At 52.6% G+C, this 19,097-nt stretch overlaps 1 protein-coding gene across 2 annotated transcripts in view; it reads right to left on the reverse strand.

The window, feature by feature from the left end:
- Window positions 1-17,918, reverse strand: part of NOVA2 (NOVA alternative splicing regulator 2) — a 37,542-nt gene extending 19,624 nt beyond the window's left edge. The window contains exons 1-2 of one of the 2 annotated variants that reach the window (XM_031004457.3): window positions 17,156-17,918; window positions 4,873-5,016 (exon numbers count right to left, since the gene is read on the reverse strand). In XM_031004457.3, coding sequence (XP_030860317.1) covers window positions 4,873-5,016; window positions 17,156-17,432 — 421 coding nt within the window. In that variant the 5' untranslated portion in view covers window positions 17,433-17,918. Of the gene's footprint in view, window positions 1-4,872; window positions 5,017-6,132; window positions 7,065-17,155 lie in introns of those variants that run through there. The other variant, XM_063701465.1, reaches the window with a different exon arrangement.
- Window positions 17,919-19,097: the final 1,179 nt, after the last annotated feature.

The following is a 19,097-nucleotide window of genomic DNA, read 5'->3' on the forward strand; positions in this document are numbered from 1 at the left end:
ATAGGAAAGGGTGTGGGTTGGGGTGGGAACTGGGGGGCGGGGTAGGGGGAGGTGGATGCCCCAGGAAGAGCTGGCCGAGGGTTTGCCTCTCTGTGAAGCTTCCTTCCAACTCAGGAAGTCTTTGACCTTCCATCCCCTTGTAGTTTTTACAAGGGGGCCCACAAGGGCTTTTGGGGAGGTTGGTTAAGCCCCACAAGAGTGTCTAATAATAGCTGACCCTTATACAACCCAAGCGTCAGGCACCATTCTAAGCACTTTTTTTTTTTTTTCCCTGAGACAAGAGTCTCATTCTGTCGCCCAGGCTGGAGTGCAGCGGTGCGATCTCAGATCACCGCAACCTCTGCCTCCCAGTTCAAGTGATTCTCATGCCTAAGCCTCCTGAGTAGCTGGGATTACAGGCGTGTGCCACCACGCCCGTCTAAGTTTTGCATTTTTTGTAGAGATGGGATTTCACCATGCTGGCCAGGCTGGCCTCAAGTGATCCACCCGCCTCAGTCTCCCAAAGTGCTGGGATTACAGATGTGAGCCATCGCACCCGACCAAAGCACTTTATACATACGTGTTCACTTAATATATGAAGTAGGCAATATTATTATTGTCCCTGATTCCCTGCTAAGGACGCCGAGGCACAGAGAGGGCTCAAGATTTGTTCAAGTTCTCTTAGATGGTAGTGGATGTTCAGAGATTTGAACCCAGGTGTCTGGCTTCAGAGTCTGTGCATTCTGCTAAATTTGGGGTGCATGGAGTGATCAGCTCTATGTGTGTATCTTGGAGGGAGGCATAAAATGATGACAGTTTTTTGTATTTTTGATATTAAAAAGAATATGAATGCATTAAGTAGTCATTCAAGAGTATGCACGTTGATAGAGGTATGTTATAAAACTATAAAAATGTTTTTTGAAGTGTGTGTGGTGGGGCACAGTGGCTCATGCCTGCGATCCCATCACTTTAGGAGGCCAAGGTGGATGGAGGGCTTGAGCTCAGGAGTTCAGCCTGGGCAATATAGCGAGACCCCATCTCTACAAAAAAAATATACAGGCCAGGTGCAGTGGCTCACGCCTGTAATCCCAGCACTTTGGGAGGCCGAGGCGGGTGGATCACCTGAGGTCTGGAGTCCGAGACCAGCCTGCTAACATGGTGAAACCCTGCCTCTACTAAAAATACAAAAAATTAGCTGGGCATGGTAATGGACGCCTGTGATCCCAGCTACTCGGGAGGCTGAGACAGGAGAATCGCTTGAACCTGGGAGGCGGAGGTTTCAGTGAGCCGAGATCGCGCCACTGCACTCCAGCCTGGGCAACAATAGCGAATCTCTGTCTAAAAAAAAAAAAAAGTAGCTGGGCCTGGTGGTGCACACCTGTAGTTCCAGTTAGGAGGCTGAGGTGGGAGAATCACCTGAGCCCAGGAGGTTGAGGTTGCGCGAGCCACGATCGTGCCACTGCACTCCAGCCTGAGTAACAGAGGAAGACCCTGCCTCAATATAAATAAACAAATACAAAATAAAAAGTGTGTGTGTGTCTGTGCTTTTCTTCAGCAGTTAGGGTATAAAGCTTCAAGCAGATGTTCAACATCAGACGGTGTTTTAGAATCCCTAGGATGGCCGGTTGCGGTGGCTCAAGCCTAGCACTTTGGGAGGCCGAGGCAGGTGGATCGCGAGGTCAGGAGATCAAGACCATCCTGGCCAATATGGTGAAACCCTGTCTCTACTAAAATACAAAAAAATAAAAATAAAAAAAATTAGTCGGGTATAGTGGCACATGCCTGTAGTCCCAGCTACTCGGGAGGCTGAGGCAGGGGACTCGCTTGGACCCAGGAGGCAGGGGTTGCAGTGAGCCGAGATCACGCCACTGCACTCCAGCCTGGTGACAGAGCAAGACTCCGTCTCAAAAAAAAAAAAAAAAAAAAAAAATAGAATCCCCAGGGTGGATCTGGGCTGATGCAAGGGAGTCTGTGTGGCCCTTGCGCAGGTGCTTGCCTTTTTCTGCATTTCAGTTGCTCCATGTATGACCTGGATGGATTGAATCTAGGGCTTTGGGATCCACCACAAAGGAGGGGAGGTTATTTGTGTGTTCTGCCCTTCTCTTGGAGTTAAGTGCCAGGTAGGTTTTTATTTCATGTAGTAGACACCCAAGTGCTGTGTGTGTGTGTGTGTGTGTGTGTGTGTGTGTGAGTGTGTGTGAGTGTGTGGGAGCATGTGTGTGAGTGGGGTGTGTGTGTGAGTGTAAATGAGTGTGAGAGCACGTGTGACAATGTGTGTGTAAGCGTGTGTGAGTGGGATGTGTGTGAATGAGTGTGAGTGTGTGTAAGCATATGTGACAATGTGAGTGTGGGTGAGCGTGTGTGTGGCTGACTGTGTGTGACCATGTGTGACAGTGTGTGTAAGTGTGTGTGACTGTGTGTAAGCGTGTGTGGGTGTGAGTGTGAATGAGTGTGTGTGAGCATGACAGTGTGCGTGTAAGCGTGTGTGAGTGTGAGCGTGTGAGACTGTGTGTGTGTGCATGTGAGAGTGTGAGTGTGTGAGTGTGTGTGCATGCTAACCTACTAGGCCCAGAGTGCCCTTTCAGTTTCTCCACTGTCATTTCTCACATGTTCTGTCTGCTTTGGCTACATTGACCAAACTGCTCAGCAGCCTCTGAGTATGCCATTTTGTCTTCCTGGGCACACTTCCCTGCACTTTACCTCGCTCATCCTTCCCTACTGCTCTGGTCGTCTCTTCCAGGAAGCTCTTCCTGACCTCCCTGGGCTGGGTCCTTTGTGCCACTTGGGCTCCAACTACCAACCTCTAGACTTCCTGTCCCAGCCCTGACCACTCTGGGTCATCACTGGTGTGACGTCTGCTTCCCTGACTGGGATGTGAGAACCAAGGGAGCAAGGCTGGGACATTTCAGCCACTGCTATTGTCCCCATTTCTGTCCAGCACCGGGCTGGCATAGAGGAAGTGCTCAGAGAATGTGTGTTGAATGAATGAGTGATGAATGAATGACAGGGTGTCACGCCAGGAGTGGAGGGAAGTGTTTTTTGTCTCCTGCAGTAGCTTTTCCATTTTCCTACATTCCTGTGGGATGTAGGACTAGGATGTAGGGGGCCATGTCCTGCTTCTCTGAGTCAGCAGCCGGCTCATGCTGTATGATCTGGAAGTTGCACACCAGGAGTGGGGATGGGGGCTGACCACATGTCCAGGGGCTGAGGAGAGACGCTGGCTCCTGTTGCTTGTCTGAATACTGTTTGACCTGGTAGGACCAATGTCTGTCCCGCCTTCTGGGTTTCCCAGCTGCCTGGCCTGTGGGGTGTGTCAATGGGCTGGGAGGGGACGACATGTCTCGTGGCACAGAATGTGATCCAGGAGCAAGGAACCAAGTGTCCTCAGAGGAACATTCCGAACAGAGGTCTTATCCATATCTTGTGGGCTACAGGGGAGTGGGTAAAACTGGGCCAGGGTGGAAGAGAAAAGGAGGAGGTGTGCCTGGTTCACTCGATTTTTCTCTAAACCTCTTGCCAAAGCTGCTTAGTGAGATGGGAGGCTGGGGGCGGGGTGGATGGTGGAGAGAGAGAGAGAGAGAAGAGGAGAGAAGAGAGAGAGAGCAGAGAGAGAATGAGAGAGAAAGAGGGAGGAGAGAGGGAAAGATAGGAGAGAGGAGAGACAGGGGGTGGGGAGAGAGAGAGAGACAGAGAGAGAGAGAGAGAGAGAGAGAAAGAGAGAGAGAGAAAATGAGCGCGTACTGACCCTGGGCTCCAGCTCTGGTGTTTGACCTAAAAAATCCAAGGGGATTAAGGATGAACTAGAACCAGCACTGGACCAAAGATGCAATTCAGGAGGCCTTCCCTGGAGTCCTAGATGTCGATGCTTGTCGGGCATTGGTCTTGGGAGGGAGATAGGGAAAGGTGAGAGACTTTGGAGGGAATAGAGAGAGTGGAGGGGCCTTGGAAAATGTATGGTTGGGGGAGAAGGATGGAGCAGGGGGAGAGGCAGAAAAGGGACTGGGTTTGGAGGAAGGGAAGAGAAAAACAAGAGGGAGCTGAGACTTAGGAAAAAAGAGACACAGGAAGGGAGAGACAGACAAGCAGAGGCAGAAAGAAATGTGTGACTCTCGCAGAGGAGGACCTCAGTGAGAGGGGGCTAGTAGATACTGGTTGAATGGATGATTGAACAGAGTTCAGAGAGAGAGAGGAGGAAAGGAAAAACGTGAGACTATGAGAGGTGGAGGGAAGGAAAGGATGGGGAGAGAGACAGGAAGACAAAAGGAGAAGGAAAGATGAGGGGAGGGACAGGGAAAGCAGAGGACGGATGAAGAGGACAAGAGATGGGGGGTATCCAAACAGAACCAGAGAGATGGACAGAGAGGCAGACAGAGGGGCAAGAGACAGAGGGAGGCAGAGGGGAGCAAGAGACGAGAAGTCAGAAACAGAATGAGAGGGAGACACATAAAGAATGACACCGAGACAGAGAAAACCAGTGAGACTGGGCAAGAGGGGGTGACAGAATTCCAAAGGGGGGAGCAAGTGTGTGGAACATGGCTGGCTGGCCCCCAAGCCCGGAGGGACGCCCTGACACCTGCCTCCCTCCCCACCCTCGCTCCTCCAACTGACCAGAGGGGGCAGGTGTGTGGGAAAAGACACATCTGCCAGCGCATCATGCAAATGAGCTCATGAATATGCAGCAGGCCCATTGTCTTGCCCTGCCCCCACCCCCATCTGCTCGGCCAGGCCCCTCGGGCTGGGGGCAGCTCTGTCCCCTTAGGGGGAGGGGAGGCCCCCTCCCCACCACTGTCACTGTCCTTAGGGCAGACCTTCCCCCTCATCTAGGGCCCAGGTGGGAGGGAGAAAGGGAGGAAGGGCGGGGGGCCTAGGGCAGAGACCTGGGCCGGGGCTCACCGGGGTAGAAGTCTTTGGACTTGGAGAGCTTGATGGTGGCTCCGGTCTCCTTCTGCAGCTGCACGATGGTCTGCCCGCCCTTGCCAATGATGGAGCCCGCCGCGTAGCTGGGGATCAGCACCTTCAGGAAGTATTCGCCTTCCTCTGCGGGGGCACACAGGGTGGAGGGGAGTCAGCGGGGGAGGGGTCTTCACCTTTGGAGGGGGTGAGCAGAGGAAACCCCAGGGGTCACAGTAGCAGTATGGAGAATAATACAAATAATGATCTTCATTCACTCATTCATTCAACAAATAGTTATTGAGCACCTGCTACGTGCCTGGCACTGGTCTAGGGAAACAGCCAAGAAGAAAATAGACAAAGCTCCCCGATTTGTGGGCAAATGAGGCAAATAAGGCCGAAAGAGTTTTAGTGATTCAGCCAAGAGCTCGCACAGCTAGCTACATTCTTCTAGGTGGGGAAGACAGACAGTATATTTCATGTCAGATGGTGGGACTCCTAATGACACAAAAAAGGCAGGAAAAGGGGGTCAGGGAGGGTGGGAGGCTGCAGTGTCAGAGAGGGAGGCCAGGGAAGCTCTTCCTAAGAATGTGGCATGCTTTATTCATCATCACACACTTTTGCTGCACCTGATAGGTGCTATACTGTTCTAAGTACTTTCCAAATGCCAGTCCTTTGAATTTTCACACTTATCCTATGAAGGACCATCATACAGATGAGGAAACAAAGGTGAAGAAATCACCCAAGAACACTTGTAGGTGGCAGAGCTGAGATTTGGAGTCCATGCTCTGAACTATTATGATCACCAGGATATGGAGGAAGGAACGGAACCACATGGCTATGTGAAGGACAAGTGAGTGCAGAGGCCCTGAAGTGGAACTGTGCCTGTGCTCTTCCAGAGGGACTAAGGAGGCCCCTGTGCCTGGGGCTGAATGAGAGAGGGGAAGAGTGGGAGGAGATGAGGACAGAGAGGGGTGCTGGTGGTGAGGGGTGATGGGGCTCGCAGGCCACAGTGAGGTCCTTAACTTTTACCCCAAGTGAGATGGAGCCATGGGAGGGATGTGGCCTGACTTAGGTTTTAGGAGGATTCCTCTGATGCCCATGAGGGGAGCAGACCGTGAGAAGCAACAGTGGGAGAGCTGGGGGCCCAGTGAGGTGGCGACTGCAATGGTCCAGGCAGGAGGTGACGGCGGTCTGACAGGTGGAAGCGGTGAGCGGGGAGGCAGAGGAAGGCCGGACACTGGGGATGCTCCGAACACTCACTTTTGATCAGGCGCTGTGCTGAGTGCTTTGTGAGCTTGATCTCGTCCGTTCCTCACAACCTCCCGGTGAGGCGGGTGGAATGAGCTCCATTTTTACACAAGAGGAAACTGAGGCACAGAGGGGCACAGAGAAGTGAAGGCACCAGCCCACGGTCATCACCAGCCCAAGGACACGAACACAGCTACTGGGCTCAGATTCAAATCCAATTCTGATTCAGTCTCCTCCCATCATTGCTTAACACCCTCCACTCCTGGGGGGACCAACACGATGAAGGACAGCCTCGAAGACCTAGATGCAGTGCCAGCGGCAGCTTGTGGAGTTTTGGCCATTCTTTGTTATAGGCCAATTTTTCTTTTCCTTTTCTTTCTTTCTTTTTCTTTTTTTGTTTTTTGAGATACGGCCTTGCTCTATTGCCCAGGCTGGAGTGCAGTGGTGCAGTCTCGGTTCACTGCAACCTCCACCTCCCGGGTGTAAGGGGTTCCCCTGCCTCAGACTTCCGAGTAGCTGGGACTACAGGCGCCCGCCACCACACGTGGCTAATTTTTGTATTTTTCGTAGAGACGGGGTTTCGCCATGTTGGTCAGGCTGGTCTCAAACTCCTGATTCCAAGTGATCCGCCCACCTTGGCCTCCCAAAGTGCTGGGATTACAGACGTGAGCCACCGCACCTTGCTTATTATAAACCAGTTTTCTTGACCATGTGAAAAGCATTTTGTTAATGTAGTCTCAAGGCAAGTATCTAGCCTCCCCTGCCCGTTGCCCCTACGTGCCTCCAGGATGGAAATTCTGGACACTTCTCAGTATAAGAAGACCCTTTGCGGCCGGGAGCGGTAGCTCACGCCTGTAATCCCAGCACTGTGGGAGGCGGAGGCGGAGGCGGGCAGATCACGAGGTCAAGAGACGGATACCATCCTGGCCAACATAGTGAAACCCCGTCTCTACTAAAAGTACAAAAATTCGCCGGGTGTGGTGGCGCGTGCCTGTAGTCCCAGCTACTCGGGAGGCTGAGGCAGGAGAATCGCTTGAACCCAGGAGGCAGAACTTGCAGTGAGCCGAGATCGCGCCACTGCACTCCACTCCAGCCTGGCGACCCTTTGTGACTTGGCCCCACCCACCTTTCCAGCTTCACTTCCTCATCTTCCTCCGTGGGCCTCAGGCTCAGTGCACATTTTGTTCCTTAAACGTGCCCTGCTCCTTCCCACCTTAGGGCTTTTGCGCATGCTCTGTGCCTGGCAGCTTCTCTTCCCCTCAGTCAGTTTCTTTTTTTTTTTTCTTTTGAGACAGAGTCTCACTCTGTCGCCCAGGCTGGAGTGCAGTGGCGCGATCTCGGCTCACTGCAGGCTCCGCCTCTTCGGTTCACGCCATTCTCCTGCCTCAGCCTCCCGAGTAGCTGGGACTACAGGCGCCCACCACCACGCCCAGCTAATTTTTGTATTTTTAGTAGAGACGGGGTTTCACCATTTTGGCCAGGATGGTCTCGGTCTCCTGGCCTCGTGATCTGCCCGCCTCGGCCTCCCAAAGTGCTGGGATTACAAGCGTGAGCCACCGCGCCCGGCCCCCCTCAGTCAATATCTTTTGTCCTTTAGGTTCTCACTCAAATGTTGCTGCTTCTTGGAAGCTTTCCTTGAACCCCAAAGATAGGATGAATCCCCCTGTTTCATGCCTTCAGAGTAACTGATCACGGAGGTCCACCGTGGGTCACATCCATAGAGCTCACCCATGTCCTAGGGACTTGAACAGTGTCCCCAAAACTTGAACAGCACATACTAGGTTTGCAATAAGCACTGGGAAAAGAAAGGGAGGAGTCAGGCCATCCTGCTTCCAAATTTTAAGGTCTTAAACCATCCCCCAATGGGTTTTCAACTTTTTCTTTTAAGCAAAGGAAGCCTATTTTCTTTTTTTCTTTTTCTTTCTTTCTTTCTTTCTTTTTTTTTTTTTTTTTTTTGAGACAATCTCGCTCTTGTCACCCAGGCTGCAGTGCAATGGCGCGATCTCGGCTCACTGCAACCTCCGCCTCCCGGGTTCAAGCGATTCTTCTGCCTCAGCCTGCGGAGTAGCTGGGATTACAGGTGCCCACAACCATGCCCGGCTAATTTGTGCGTGTGTGTGTGTGTGTGTGTGTGTGTGTGTGTGTGTGTATTTTTAGTAGAGATGGGGTTTCACCATGTTAGCCAGGCTAACATGTGCTGAGATTACAGGGGTGAGCCACAGAGCCCAGCCAGGAAGCCTATTTTCAATGTCTCATGTAAAACCTCAACATATAGAACAGATAAAAGAGAAACTGCTCTAACGCTCTCTGATCTCTCTCTCTCTCTCTCTCTCTCTCTCTTTCTCTGTTGCCCAGGCTGGAATACAGTGGTGCCATCACAGCTCACTGCTGCCTCGACCTCCTGGGCTCAAGTGATCCTCCTGCCTCAGCCTCCCAAATAGCTGGGACTACAGGCACATGCCACCACTCCTAGGTAATTTTAAAATTTTTTGTAGAGATGGAGTTTTGCCATGTTGCTCAGGCTGGTCTCGAACTCCTGAGCTCAAGGGATCCACCTGCCTCGGCCTCCAAAAGTGTTGGGATTACAGGTGTGAGTCACCATGCCCGGCCTCTGCCTGGTCTCTTAAGATGAAAGTTCTGTGTTCCCTTATGTGTGTAAGATGGGGGTGTGGGAAGAGGGGCTAGATGTGGCTTTGCAGGCATGGGGAAGGGTCCAGAATTAAGGAGTTTCCTGACACCAAGGCAATCCTCTTAAACTTGCTTAATCAGACCATTAAGCCTATTAGGTAATTAACCCCTCTCTGGTGCCTTCCTACCAATCATCCTGACCCCTACTGAATTCATTCTCTTCCATGGACTCACGGATATGTCCTCTTCTCCACCCTCACCCTAAACTTGTCACAGATATGGGGTCCTTTATCTCCAGAAGGCTCAGAAAGATGGGGAGGGAATTCTCACTAATCCCTAGGACTCCATCCTCTCTCTGCTTCTTCAATTTCACTCCCCATCTTCTCCCAGCCAGAGCATCTTCCCTGCTTCCCTCTGAGGGTAGAAGGTATTCATCTTCTCTGAAGAAAACTGGGGTCACCCTCTTCCTCATCTTCTGCCCCCTCTCTCTTGTACTTCTTCAAACTGTCCCTACGAATTTTTGTATGAAACAGCAGAAGCAACTCTAGACTAAGAGTGAGGTTTGTGGTCGAGCGCAGTGGCTCACGCCTGTAATCCTAGTGTTTTGGGAGGCCAAGGTGGGTGGATCACTTAAGGTCATGAGTTCGAGACCAGCCTGGCCAACATGGTGAAACTCCCGTCTCTACTAAAACTACAAAAATTAGTCAGGCCTAGTGGCACATTCCTGTACTCCCAGCTACTCGGGAGGCTGGGGCAGGAGAGTCGTTTGAACCCAGGAGGCAGAGGTTGCAGTAAGCCGAGATCGCATCACTGCACTCCAGCCTGGGTGACAGAGTGAGACTGTGTCTCAAGAAAAAAAAAAAAGTGCATTTTGCCACTGATGGGCTCTATGCCCTTGGGCAAGTCTCCTCACCTCTTTGGGCCTCAGTTTTCCTCATCTATACAATGGGAATCATGATAGTGCTACTTCATGGGGTTACTGTGATTAATGAAATGAGGAAATGTAAGGAAAGGTACTTCGGATGGTCCCAGCACGTAGGAGATTTGAGAAATGTTAGATATCCTCATTATCAGTATTGCCTACACCATGAACACAAGTTCAGTGCTTATCACAGCATCAGACACAGAGCAAGCACCCTACACGTGGGGTTTGGGGGTTGGGTTGAGAGGTAGGAGAAGGAGGGGTGATCCTACTTTGTTAGTCACCCATTTCCCTAGGGGGCTGTCCCAAACTTTTCCCTCCTTGGAGGAGGAATGTCCTCTCACTGATACAAGCGAGACCTTGTCTCCATTCTCTGCACTCAGCCTCTCTCTAATTCCTGTCTTTCTCATGCCACCTTCTAGAATTTTGCCCCTTTTATGTCCTTCTGTACTGGAATTATTCTTTCTTCTCTTTTTCTCTCCTTCTTCCTTCCCTTCCTCCAACAAATCCTTCCTGAGCGCCCATGACCTTCCAGTCCTTGGTTCAGGTGCTGGGGATGCAGCAGGGAACAGACAAGGTCCCTTTCCTTTAAATTCCTTTTAAATTTTAAATGCATTTATTTACTTATTTATTTATTGTGTTTTTGGTAGAGACGGGGTTTCACCATGTTGCCCAGGCTGGTCTTGAACTCCTGGGCTCAAGGGATCTGCCTACCTTAGCCTTCCAAAGTTCTGGGATTACAGGCGTGAGCCACCGCGCCTGGCCTAAATGCATCCATTTAAAGAAGAAATTAGGCCGGGTGTGGTGGCTCACACCTGTAATTCTAGCACTTTGGGAGGCCGAAGCAGATGGATCGCCTGAGGTCAGAAGTTCGAGACCAGCCTGACCAACATGGTAAAACCCCTTCTCTACTAAATACAAAAAATTAGCCAGACGTGGAGGCGCATGCCTGTAATCCCAGCTACTTGGGAGGCTGAAGCAGAAGAATTGCTTGAACCCGGGAGGTGGAGGTTGCAGTGAGCTGAGATCGTGCCACTGCACTCCAGCCTGGGCAACAAGAGCGAAACTCCGTCTCAAATAAAAAAAAATTAAGAAGAAATTTAAAAATCGTTGCTAACAATTGGAGCTTGAAGGGCTGGTTGTTTTTGCTCTCCCTAACATACATTAATATAAGCATACAATGTTCAAAAATGAAAAAAAAGTTTGTCCATGGACCACCTTAAATCATCTTGTGGGTGGCTTGATGGTCCCTGTATCAGACTAGTGCAAATCTGACGCCTGGAGCCCCCTCTTCAAGTGAGTCTCCTATGGACAGTGATTGGCTAAGACCTCCCACCTGTAGAGACTCAGCACTTGAATTCCCAGGAGTCCCCGTTGTGAGCATCAGTCTGTGCTGGTCCTTCCCAGAATTTTATGCACAGCTTTTCTGTTTGGGGAAGTTTTCCACCATGTGAGTCCTACCTCCCCAGAAAGAAACCAGGTCTCTATTGACCAGCCTTCCTCACAGCAAGGGCAGACACGTGACCTCAGCTGAACTCGGAGCCCTCAGCCATCACGCACGCCCACCCTGTTTGAACAACCAAGTCACTGCTTGTGAGAAAGTTCTCCCTTGTAGTGAGGCAGAATCTACATGCCAGAACACCCGCCCATTCCCATCCCACTCTTCACTCTTCCCTTGAGTCCAGGCAGCTCCCTCTACCCGATGTCGGAGTCTGAAGAACTGAAGATAGCAAGTTCAGGTCTCCTGACTAATTTCCTGCTGCAATTTCAAACATTTCCACCTTGGAAAGGTGCCGTCTTTCCCCTTCTAGTCACTGAGTCTCTGCTCTTGCTCCTTTTGTATCCACCCCCTCAGGGATGCTTCTGACGGCTTTCAAAAATCCCAGCACTTTGGGAGGCTGAGGTGGGCAGATCACCTGAGGTTAGGAGTTTGAGACCAGCCTGGCCGACAAGGTGAAACCCTGTCTGTACTAAAAATACAAAAGTTAGCCGGGCATGGTTGTGGCACGCCTTTAATCTCAGCTACTTGGGAGGCTGAGGCAGGAGAATCACTTGAACCTGGGAGGCGGAGGTTGCAATGAGCTGAGATTGCGCCACTGCACTCCAGCCGGGGTCACACAGCAGGGCTCCATCTCAAAAAAGAAAAAAAAAATCAGCCAATACTCCCTTCCCCCTTCCATAAATAACAATTGCCTACCCAAGAGATTTGGGGTGTTGTAGTAAGAGTGGCCTATTTTAGTGTCAGAGAGTTCATCCTCTAAGGTGGCTTTGATCTTGGGGGTCATGAATGACAAAGGTAAAGCTGAAGGGGTGTGGGTTGTTGAGGTGTTGTTTTTGGTGTTAGTGTGTCCAGATGCAACATCAATGTCGGGTGTTGTCCTCATGGCACCTCATGGTTTTGTTTGAGGGCTGGGGATGGGAGAGCTGGCATGTTCCATGAGGGTACGAGGAGGCTGGGGTTTGACATCGGTATTGTCATCAGGAGCCTGTGGGGATGCTGCTGGCAGACAGGGTGTGAGGTGGGAGCAGTACTGCCGAGGAGGGGTGGGACTTCAGGCATGTGATGTGTTTCTGTGAATGGCGGTGTTGCCTATTTGGTGTGAAATGCAATACAACTAGAGTGTGCTTATGTAGGGATGAGATGCTGAAAGGTGTGATGCTGCCTTGAGTTGTGACTGTCTCTAAGTGAAAGAAAGGCAGATGGGCCACGGTTTTCTTGGAGTGAATCACCATTGGATGGTGGATGGTGAAAAGGGAAAATGACATACTCAATGACACTTATATAATAATATAATGATGATGATGATGATAGCGACTGTTTACTGAGCACTTACCATCTACCAGCCTTACGCTATGTGCTTCACATACACAATCTCATCTAATGCACAAAACCCAGAGAGGAAGATCTTCCTGCCTCCTTGTTTCAGACAAGCAGGCTGAGGCTCAGAGTAGTGAAATAACTCGCCTGAGGATTCCACACCAAGCACATGATGGTGGCAAGATATGAATCCTGCAAGAGCTCATTCTAGGAGGGGCTCTTAACCTGGTGATGTTGACTTCATGATAAAGAATGTGGCCGGGCGTGCTGGCTCATGCCTGTAATCCCAGCACTTCAGGAGGCCTAGGTGGGTAGATCACCTGAGGTCAGGGGTTCGAGATCAGCCTGGTCAACATGATGAAACCCCGTCTCTACTAAAAATACAGAAGTTAGCCAGGCGTGGTGGCACATGCCTGTAATCCCAGCTACTCGGGAGGCTGAGGTACGAGAATTGCTTGAACTCAGGAGGTGGAGGTTGCAGTGAGCTGAGATGGCACCACTGCACTCCAGCCTGGGTGATACACCGAGACTCTGTCTCAGAAAAACAGAACAAAACAAAACAAAATAAACAACAACAACAAAAAACAAAGAATGAGGGATGTGGCTGGGAGTGGTGGCTCACACCTGTAATCCCAGCACCTTGAGAGGATGAAGTGGGTGGATCACCTGAGATCAAGAAATTTGAGACCAGCCTGGGCAACATAGCAAGACCCTGTCTCTACAAAAAAATTCAAAGAATTAGTCAGGCATGGTGGTGCACACCTGTAGTTCCAGCTACTGGGGAAACTGAGATGGGAGCATCACCTGATCCTGAGAGGTCAAGGTTGCAGTGAGCCATGACTGCACCACTGCACTCCAAGCCTGGGTGACAGAGTGAGACCCTGTCTCAGAAAAAAAAAAAAAAAAAAAAAAAGAGGGATGTTAGGAGCAAGATCTGGCTGGTGTAAGCTATGTTGAGGGTGTGAGATATGTATGTATGTCTGTATATGGGTTTTTATTTTGGGGGGGTTGACAGAGGTGGGAATATAGTCAGGAGTACAGGGGTCATTATCGTTGCAGCTTAAGAGTTACGATCTGTATCAAGGGGGCCACTGTTTGTTATTGTCCTGCCAGACTGGGGTCATTTATTTCTGCAAGGAGTCCCTGACTAGAGTTTCCGTCCAACCTCTTCACCCAAGTCTTCCTGCCCTTAGTGCCTTGTTTTCCTCCCAGCGGCATCTGCCAGCCACTCACAGTGCCCAGAAGCGAGTGTGAACCGCCACCATCTCCTCCACTTCTCCCATCTGCTCCCAGAAGCAGGCAGGAGGGGGGCAAGAATCTCATCTGTCCAGTAGGCCACTGCTTGCTGGGACACCCAGGAAAAGCCCTCTGAGCCTCAGTTTCCCCACCTAAAAACAGGGTCCATTCTAGTGTCTCCCCACACAATGGAGCCAGCCGCCTAAGTTCACATCATGGTTCTTCTGCTTATCAGCTGAGTGACGTTGGGCAAGTGACTTAACCTCTCTGTGCCTCAGTTTTTCATCTGTAACATGGGTTAACATGATAGAATTGTTGTAAGGATTAAGGAATTGATCCATGTCAAGCACTTCCCATGATAGTTCCTGGCATACTGCAGTATCATAAGTCTAGACATTATTATAACTGATTATTATTATTCCATCATAGCGTGTTGGGAGAATGATATGAAATTGCACGTAAGACATTAAACAATAATATAGGTAGCTATTGTTAGTATTATCCTTGTGTTTTTTGTTTTTTTTTTTTTGAGATGGAGTTTCGCTCTGTTGCCCAGGCTGGAGTGTGGTGGTGTGATCTCGGCTCACTAAAACCTCCACCTCCTGGATTCAAGCGATTCTCCTGCCTCAACCTCCTGAGTAGCTGGGACTATAGGCGCCCACCACCATGCCCCGATAATTTTTGTATTTTTAGTAGAGATGGGGTCTCACCATGTTGGCCAAGCTGTTCTTGAACTCCTGACCTCAAATGATCCACCTGCCTCAGCCTATCAAAGTGCTGGGATTACAGGCATGAGCTACCGTGCCCAGCCCCTTATGGTCATTTTTATGTGCCCACATGGCAGATGAGGACACTGAGGCTCAGAAAAGGGGATGGGTTGGCCCAGCATCACCCAGCTATGAATGTATATTATTGAAAGAAGCCCTCAATTTTGGGATCAAAGTCCTGGACCCTTGCCCAGCCCTGCCCCTGAGTGTGTTTCTGTCAATGGAGGCCTGTCCCTCTGCATCTCCCAGCCTCAGTTTCCCCATGAGTAAACAGAAGCGGGGTGGGAGACAGTCTGGAGGAGATGGTCCCTAAAGGCTCATCCTAGTTTCCCCACTGTGGAGGGAGGCAGGATAGCACAGAGGTTACGTCCAGGAGCTCCGGAACCAGGCAGCCCAGGGTTGGGTAAATTCTAGCTCCATCACTTAGAAACCGTGTGACCTTGGGCAAGCGGTTTCATTTTGCTGAGCCTCAGTTTTCCTCATCTGTAAAAAGATGCTCAAATCATGTCTCCCAGGGGTTGTACTGAGATATTAACCCATATCTCAGAGTAGTAGGTGCCAAGTAGGCAGATGTGACTGTTATTAGCAGCAGTGGCGTCAGTGTTAAGTTGTGCTGAGAAGTGATCAGATTCTAAGCATCTCAGTCCCTTCAAGAGAAAGGTGGGAACCCCCTACCCTCTGGAGGACGGTGAGTGGAGGGCTAGACAGTCTGGCTGGGCTCAGGGACCTCCTGGGTCCCTGACCTCTCCAGGACTGGGAACAGCAGTGGGGCAGGAAGGAGGGAAGGAAGTCGGGGACATATTCATGTGTGTGCTGGGGGTGGGGGAGCAGGAAGAAGGACAGGAAACTCCCTCCCATCCCCTCCCCCAACTTCCCTTTCCTCCAATTTCTGCTGGACACCCTCACAGGCATCCAGGGGGTCCCTGATTCATGTCCCACCTGGATGGAGGTTGGGGAGGGCTAGGATGGGAGGAAGAAAGTCGGCTTGTATTCATCTGTAGGGAGGAGGTAGGAGGCCCCCACCCCACCCACTGCCAGGCCTGGCGGAGAGGAAAGGGTGCACTCTGCCTGAAGCCATCCCTCTCCCATCCGGAGGAAAAGGCCAGAGGAAGTGAAGATTTTGGCAAGGTGACCGCGGGGAGGGACGTGTCCGCTGCGGGGTCTCCCTCCTACCAGGGAGCTAGAGGACTGGGCTCTGAGGACCCCAAAAAACCCCACCTCTTCCCTGAGCCCCCCACGGCAGGGCATGCACCTAGAGTTCCCAGCTGGGCTTTTCTTCTCTGGTACACACACCTCCTTGGGTCACACCCAGGGAGAGCCCCTCTCTTCCCTCACACCGCCTTCCGTGGTGTCAAACATTCGGCAATCTCCAACACACACGGACACACACACAGCCTCCCTTGTCAAACACATGCAGAATCATCCCCATATCTCTGGTGTCACACACTCAGCCATTTCACACACACACCTCTCCTTGTTACACCCATACACACAGCTGGGTGTCATATGCACACGTGCCCTGTCACATGGGGACCCATCCTTCCTTCTCCTTTTTACACACCCTCGTGCGTTTCACCCACAAGCCCCAGCCTCTCCCTCGTCATACACCCACCTTCCCTGTTGCACACACCCCCTCTGATGTCACTGTTGCACACCTCCATGTGTCACACCCAGCCACAGCCTCTCTGGAGTCACACCCACACCCTTTTCTTGTCACATCCCCTCACCAGCTTCTCTGAGTCCCACCCCACCCCAGCCATGCCTGTGTCACACACACTGGACCCCTTTCCTCTGATCTACACGGCCTCTTCTGGCTCACACCCAGAGCCAGCCCATTTGGTGTCCCCCACACACCCCCTTGCATGTCACACATACCCTCTCATGTGTCACACTCTGCCACAGCTCCCTTGGGGGTGACAAGCACACACCTTTCCTTGTCACACGTACCCGCTGGAGGGTCTCAAACATGGAGCCCAGCCCCTGTCCCCTGTCTTTCTCATACACCCCCTCTATGCTGTCATATTCCTGATCCCTAATGTCACACATCCAGGCCGTAGAGGGCACACATACACACACATGCACACACATACACACCTGTCCTAGCCTCACATTCTCCCACCTAGCTTTACACACCCACCATTTCCTCCATTTCACCTCACACACCTACCCAGCCTGTCCCCACGCACGATCCGGCCAGGGCCACACAAGCCTCCATCTGGGACAACCCTTGTTCAGGACATCCCCAGGGAGGGAGGCTGGGAAGCTCCCGGTCCACAGGCCTCTACTCCTTCCCCTCCCCCAGCCAGGACACGCGAGCTCGGGGAACAACCCTGCTCCGAAAGGGTCACATCACACACCCCTCAAGGACACACAGACACCTGCCCTGAGGCTCCCACGCCCCCCATCTTCTGCGCCCCCCAAGGACACTTATCACCCCCTCCCCCCCACCCCTCTCCTCGCAGACAAAGCTCCCAGCCCCGGGCCTCAGCGAGAGGAGGAGGGGGTCCAGCCCCCTCCTCAACTCCCCGCTCTGTCCCCCGCCTCGGGGAGGGGTGTCTCTCCCCTCCCCAGAGCCCTTGCACCTGCCACGGGAGGGGGGGAAAGGATGGAGAAAGGCGAGGCCCCCTGCCCGCTCCCCCGCCCCGAGCGGCAGCCCTTTCTCACCTCCCGTGTTGCTGCGCTTGGTGCAGACCACCTCGGGGGGCGTTTCGAGGGGCCTCTTGCGGGAATCCGGGGCCTCGGGCTCCATGGGGGGGGCCTGGGGCGGCGGCTGCTGCTGCTGCGGCGGCTGCGGCGGCGGCGGCGGCGGCTGCTGTGGCGGCGGCGACGGCTGCTGGGGAGGCTGGGGTTGCGGCGGCGGCGGCGGCGGGGGCGGCGGCGGCTGCGGGGCCGCGGAGGCCGTGAAGAGGCCGTGCACCGCGCCGGCGGCCATCATCCTCATGGTGGGGGGGGGGGGCGGGGGGCGGGGGGCGGGGGAGGGGGAGGGGAGGGGACGTGGGAGGGGGAGGGGGCGGTGGAGGGGTGGGGGAGGGGGAGCCCCGGAGAGGGAAGGCGGGGGTAGGGGGGAGCCGGTTCTCGGGGGCTGACAGAGCCTGGAAAGCGGCCGTGAGCAGGATGGCAGGGCCGAGGGGGGTCTCCGATAGGGCCGGGAAAGAACTGAGAGGTGGGGTCTCTCCTGGGACCACAGAGGCTGGGGACTGGACGCGCCACTGGGGGGACGGGACTCCCCGCTTCTTCTTGGCTCCCTGGGGCAAGAGGGCCGAGCCCCCCAGACCCTGCTCGGGGTGGGGGGCCGGAGGAGCGTGGCCGGAGTGGGAGGCGGAGGCGGCCGCTAGTGGGGGCCCGGGGGGCGGCGGGCGCGGGCGGCGGCGGCGACAGGGCTGGCGGTGGCTGCTGGCCTGAGCATCTTCTTCCCGGAGGCTCCCACAGCGCCTGGCCCCTCCCACCCTACGAGGTCACGCCCATGCCGGGTAGGGCCACGCCCTTCGGCGCCCCCATTGGTCCAGCCTTGAAGCCTGGACCACGTCCCTCTGGGTTGGCCACGCCCCTCCCGGCGGCAGAGAGCTGGACCCGACTCCCCCAGGCTGCTGGGAGGACCCCGGGTTCCTCCAAGCCGTCCCCACTCCTCACCTTGAATGAACGTTTATTGAGCACTTACTGTGTGCCAGGTCCGGTTCCAAGCAAGCACGTCACAGACGTTATCGCATTTAATTCCCAGAGCGACCAGCTCTGTGAGTTACGCTTATTATCCCTATTTTACACATGAGGAAACAGTCTTAGGAGCTTATTTTGACTTCACTTGGTCAAGACAAGAAATTTCGACTAGGCGCGGTGGTTCATGCCTTTCATCCCAGCACTTTGGGAGGCCGAGGCGGAAGAATCACTTGAGCCCAGGAGTTTGAGACGAGCTGGGCAACAATATTGTGAGACCCCATCTCTACAAAAAAAAATTTTTTTTTTTTTTAATTAGCCAGGCGTGGTAGCACATGCTTGTAGCCCCAGGTACTCTGGAGTCTGAGGTGGGAGGATCTCTTGAGCACAGGAGTTTGAGGCTGAAGTCAGCCATGATCAAGCAACTAGATTCGAACCTGGGAGACAGAGCAAAACCTTGTCTCAAAAAAAAGAAAGAAAGAGAAAGAAATTTCACTTCACTCTTTTTCAATCCTTTCAGCTGGGAAATTCCCCTTCAAATCTTTCATCCATCCTTTGAAGAATCAACACCGTGATGCTGAAAGGGCTCAGAGGATTGAATTCACTGAGCTGGAGTTGCAGCCTGCAGCACCCGCCCTGGGGCACAACTGGCTCTCCATTCAAACAACAGTACTCAGGGCCTACCTACTAAGTGCCAGGCACTGTCCCTGATGCTGCGATACAATAGAGAACAAAACAGCCTTGGCCCTTGTACAGTATTACTACTCATGTCATTAAGAAAAATTTGTTTTCAGATGACAAAGTGGAGGCCTGGGAACATTGAGGGTGGCTTCTTCAAGGGCACACAGCTTGAGAGAGAGAAACTGGGATGAGAACGCAGGACAAGTCCAATTTCAGAGCCCAAAGTCATTGGAACTAGGGTGCCTTTCTTTGGAATGGATCATTGCTATTATTC

This window comes from Gorilla gorilla, chromosome 20 (assembly GCF_029281585.2).
Source record: "Gorilla gorilla gorilla isolate KB3781 chromosome 20, NHGRI_mGorGor1-v2.1_pri, whole genome shotgun sequence".
Taxonomy (NCBI): Eukaryota; Metazoa; Chordata; class Mammalia; order Primates; family Hominidae; genus Gorilla; species Gorilla gorilla.